General features: G+C 38.2%; 1 protein-coding gene across 1 annotated transcript in view; it reads left to right on the top strand.

The window, feature by feature from the left end:
* The window catches only part of LOC106873791 (leucine-rich melanocyte differentiation-associated protein), a 25,334-nt gene extending 21,922 nt beyond the window's left edge, over positions 1–3,412 (top strand). Inside the window, exon 6 of the mRNA XM_014921301.2 lies at positions 912–3,412. Within this exon, the coding sequence (XP_014776787.1) occupies positions 912–992 (81 nt within the window). The 3' untranslated portion in view covers positions 993–3,412. The remainder of the gene's footprint in view (positions 1–911) is intronic.
* The last annotated feature ends 2,387 nt before the right edge of the window (positions 3,413–5,799 follow it).

The raw sequence follows: 5,799 nt of genomic DNA, 5'->3' as shown, positions 1-5,799 counted from the left end.
ATATATATACATATCTATTTATCTTTCTGTCTATCTATATACCTGGATTTAAAACTCTGGATGATGATGATGATTATTATGATGATATGAAGCCCCAGAAAATGTTATGTATATATATATATACATAGGTACACACACATAGACACATACATGAATATGCAAACCCATATATATATATATATATATATATATACAAATACACAAACATACAAGCACATATACATATGTATGTATATATATATAAATATATATATATACATATATATATATCAATTAGAAAATGGAGGATAATATGCTGTACCCAACGACTTGCTGACAGTGTATCCCATTGAATTCATTAACTTAATTTGTAACTAAAATGACAAAAAAACCACAAAGTACAAGTGTTTATGACAAACCATGTTATATTGACAACCAGGTTTACAAATAAAAGTACATAAGGAATTTGAGAATAAACATGAACTTAATCTTACAACTGTTTCGGCCTAGCGTTGGCATGCCCCATTCTATCCGAATAGCTCCTGCCGGAGTAATTGGCGGAAGCAGGAGCTATTTGGATAGAACGGGGCATGCCAACGCTAGGCCGAAACAGCTGTAAGTTTGCAATACCGCTAAGCATTTTGCCCATTGTGTTAATGATTCTGCCAGCTCACCCATTTTACGATCATTCTGTTGTATATTTGAAAAGGGCTCTCTTACGATCTCGCACCCCATCATGGACCCACCTGACACACTTCGTTCTTTTGTCTGCTCCCTAATTATTGTTTGATGTTGTTGTTGTTATTGATGATGATGATGATGATGATGATGATGATGTTGTTATTCTTGTTGTTGTTGCTGCTGCTGCTCTGCCGCTCGTTTTTTTTGTCTTGGCGTCCACTGAAACAGTGTAGGGTTCAATCCCCCCGCAGGTACTCATCGTCAGGCTGTTCAGGACACGCTACCGGTACGACTCGTGGAAGTCGAAGACGAGACCGAGACCGAAGAGATGAGACGATCCTCTTGCTGCATCATATCGCGTGACGCCAACGCCACTGCCAACGCTGCGCTAGCTTTGCTTCGACAGAAACAGACTGATCCTGTTGCAATTACCACCGCTACTGCTGCTGCTGCTACTACTACCACTGCTGCTGTTGCTGCCGCTACAACTGCGACCTCCATTATTGATGCTACTGCCATCGTCGCTACCGCCACCACCACCACCACCATCAACATCATCATCATAGTTGTTATCGTCAGTTTGAGAACTGATGTCATCACCTCCGCTGCCGCTGCTACCTGCTTCTGCTACTGCTGTTGATCTGATTGATGCTGCTGTGAATGCTGTTGTTACAATCATTTTATATCCTGTTTTCAATTCATTTGTACACACACACACACACACACACACACACACACACACACACACACACACACACACACACACACACACACACATACATATATGTATGTATGTGTGTATCTATCTATCTATCTATTTACACTTGGCGTATTTTATAAATATGCCTGCTCAAGTACCATGCTAGCATGAAACTATTAATAACTCTTTTGGTTGTATATTTAATTTCATCATCATCATCATCATCATCATCATCATCATCATCGTCGTTGTTGTTTAACGTCCACTTTCCATACTGGCATGGGTTGGATGGTTTCACTGAGGGCTGCTGGTGAGCCAGAATGCTGCACCAGACTCCAATCTGATTTGGCAAAGTTTTTACAGCTGGATGCCCTTCCTAACGCCAACCACTACAAGAGTGTAGTGGGTGCTTTTACGCGACACCAGTCAGGTGATTCTGGCAATGACCATGCTCAAAAGGTGTTTTTTACGTGCTACCTGCACGGGAGTTAGTCCAGCGGCACTGACAACAACTACGCTCGAATGTTGTTTTTCACATGCCACCGGCACATGTGCCAGTAGGGCGACTCTGGCAGCGATCACACTCGAATGGTGCTTTTGATATGCCACTGACATGGGAGCCAATCCGTAGCCCTGGCAACAATCACGCTCGGATGTGCTTTTAACATTCCACTGGCACGAGTGCCAATTAGGCGGCACTGTCATCGGCCACATCAGCGATTTTGATTTGTTTTCACTTGCCTCAGTAGGTCTTTGCAAGCAAAGTTCATTGTCTAATGAATGAGGGGTACTCATAAGTGGACCAATACATGTGCAGGTGCCACTTAAAACATATCCAGTCCACTCTGCTGAGTGGTTGGTGTTCAGGAGGGCATCCAGCTGTAAAAATCCTGCCAAAACAGTCACAGAAGTCTGGTGCAGGCTTCTGTCTGGCCGGTTCTTGTCAAACCATCCCAGCCATACCTGCATGAAAGGTGGACGTTAAACGATGATGAAGATATATATTGATGTATATATGTTGTGTGCGTGTGTAACATGTAATCACGATAATATTTTCATATTTTTCCATGCCCTGTACATGGATGTGTAAATATACAACACAAGTGTGTGTTTGTGTGTGTATATCTGAGTGTGACTCTGTGTGTGTGTGTGTGTGTTTGTTCGTGTACATATGTGTGTGATGTTAAAATAATTGTACATTCCCGTCATTGTTTTTAATTTGGTGTGTATCTCTCCAGATTTTAATTGCTGCTGTAATGAGCATTGCAGAATGTGAAGGTGGCTGTGTGGTGAGAAGCTTGCTCATCAACCACATGGTTTCAGGTTCAGTCCCACTGTGTGGCACCTTGGGCAAGTGTCGTTTTCTATAGCCTTGGACTGACCAAAGCCTTGTGAGTAGATTTGGTAGAAGGAAACTTAAAGAAGCCCATCACATATATATATATATATATATATGTATATATTTATGTGTGTTTCTATGTTTGTCCCCCCACCATCTCTTGACAACTGATGCTGATGTGTTTGTGTACCTGTAACTTAGCAATTCAGCAAAAGTGACCGATGCAATAATAAGTTTACATAAAATAAGTCTGGGGTCAATTTCTTTGATTAAAACCCTTTAAAGTGGTGCTCCAGCAGATATCAAATTCTCTATGTAAAATTCCAAGGCTGGTTCCTTCAAATGGTGCATTTTTGGTAAAATTCTTTTATCTCCCCTCCGATGTTACAATTTATTTCTCACTACTCAGAGTGTAAAGTAAAATATTGATAATAAGGAGAACAAGGAATTTGAACATTCAAACTTTAAGTTTATTTACAGTCATACAACGAACTATAATCACTGGTGCAATTCAGATATATAAATCCATATATACAATATATATACATGCATATATATGATACATACAATATACAATATATACACACATATATTATGTATATGTATGTGTGTGCACGTGTGTGTGTATTTCTCATTTAGTGTAGAGGAATGTTATGTAAATATACTTTATATGATGTTTTTGTTGTGTTTAATAAACGTTGTTGTTATTGTTATTATATCTTGTTATTATTATACGCATATTTAGGGCAGCGAGCTGTTAGAACCGTTAGCACGCTGGGCGAAATGCTTAGTGGTATTTCGTCTGCCACTACGTTCTGAGTTCAAATTCCGCCGAGGTTAACTTTGCCTTTCATCCTTGGGGGTGGGGGCGATAAAATAAGTACCAGTTATGCACTGGAGTCAATGTAATCCACAAGCCCCCTTCTCCCCCAAATTTTCAAGGCCCTGTGCCTAGAGTAGAAATTATATATATATATATGGGGTCATCCTATAAATAATGCAGTTCTTTTTATACTTCTTTTATTTTTCAAAATTAAGATAAACAAAATTCTTTTGTAATCTAAAATATACTCTCCTTCATTTTCTACAATGCTCTTCCATCTATCTGGTAGACTTGCAAGATCCCTTTTCCAAAATTCACTTGTCTGTGATGAAAAATACTCCTCCAGTACTGTTCTGACCTTATCTATAGAATTCATATTTTTTTTCCATCCAGATGATTTTGAAGACTGTGGAATAAATGATAATCAGATGGGGCAATGTCCAGCAAATATGATAGGTGGGGCATTGTTTCCCGTTCAGCCTTTGGAACGTTGTCCTTGCAGTATGTGGCCGAGCATTATTCTGATGGAAGAACACATTTCGTCTTGAAAGCAAAAATGACCAAAGATGGTCGTTTTTCTTTTAGCACTGACTTAAGCTGCCTCACAGTAGATCTACTTTGTTATCATTTGGTTTTGGTTTAAAATTTCAGAGTGAACTAAACCTTTCATATCCCACCAAACAGATGACAACATCTTATGTGGGTGAAGACCTTCTTTAGCCTGGGGAACCGGTGTTTCTCCTTTCCCTACCCACTGTCTTTGGCACTTGACATTTATAGAGAACCCATCTCTTGTCACCAGTCACTATTCAGTCCAAAAAATGGTTCATTCGTGAGATGTGACAGCAAAGAAGAGCACACATTCACTCTCTGCATGTGATTAGATTCAAAAATTTTATGAGGTACCCATTGACCCAATTTGCTGACTTTTCCTATGTCATGCAGGTGTTGATGAATGGTTGAGTGACCAAATCAAAATTTCCCTGCTAGTTCCTCAACAGTTATGATGGGATTTTGTTCCATCGGGGCTTATAGGACGTCCTCGTTAAGCTCTACAGATTTTCCAGGATGAGGCTTGTCTTCTAGACTGTGGTTTCCGGCTCGGAATTTCTGAAACCCCAATTGACACTGGCTTACACTTATTGTCCAATCCCCATATACTGCATTAATATTCCTCGCACTTTCTGTTGCAAGAGAGTTTGAAAATGCTGAGGTCTTTTAAAAATGTTTATTGACTTGACCGGTTTCACTTTTTAAAAAAAATATTATCAAAAGTAAAACGTAAAGCTATGTATAAGCTTTGTTGTGTTAAAAAATGGGTATCATTAATTGTATTAAAAAAAAAAAATTATACAGTCTTTGATAATGATAAGAAAATGTTAAAAAATAGAATCTTTGATAATAAGAAAATGTTAAATGAGGCTTTTTGTTTAAACAGTTTACATGAAAGTGTTCAAAATATGTAGTAAATTAAATTTATGATTATTTTAAGTTCATCAAAAATCGTGGTTGTATAGAAGTATATATACAGAAGGAATTATATCTAAGAATTTACACAGAATTTTAGATATACACAAGAACACATTTACACATGTGCATCAATAAATGTATACACATACGTTCTAACCTTCTTTCTGCCTCTAACTCTCACACACACACACACACAAACACACACATACACACAAACACACACACACACACACTTGAATATGCAAATACATGCACATACACCCCACTTAATCTATTGTTGCTATAACAACTAATCTCCAGTAATAGCAGCTTAACTAATCCCTCCTTTGACAATGATAAGTTAATCCATAGAAACAGTAGCGAAATCTCTATTAAATCACACACACCCTACCATCTTAAATTAGGAAAAAACACACATTACTCGATGTAGTCCTAGATACACTATGCCAGTATAAAAGATTTGATGGTCACAATTAGAACATCATTGATCCTATGCTTGCTAGATCTGGGTTAATCTAGTGCTAAACAACAATAAGGAGGGACACATTAGTTGATATAGTCCTAGGTACACCGTGCCTGAATAAAAGTGAGAATACCTTTGCGTATAGGTCTGTCAGATCCTTGAAGAATTTCATTGAACAAATTATCTCCAGAATTTTTTTCTTTTTGAGCATTTATTCTATCAGTCTTTTTATGCCAAGCCGTTAAGTTATAAGGACATAAACAAACCAACACTGGTTGTCGAGTGGTCATGCTGGGGCACCACCAAAGTAATCACCTTTCCAATGGCCAATTATATGTATATAT

Source organism: Octopus bimaculoides, chromosome 28 (genome assembly GCF_001194135.2).
Source record: "Octopus bimaculoides isolate UCB-OBI-ISO-001 chromosome 28, ASM119413v2, whole genome shotgun sequence".
Classification (NCBI taxonomy): domain Eukaryota; kingdom Metazoa; phylum Mollusca; class Cephalopoda; order Octopoda; family Octopodidae; genus Octopus; species Octopus bimaculoides.
This window is presented reverse-complemented; position numbering and strand designations above follow the sequence as displayed.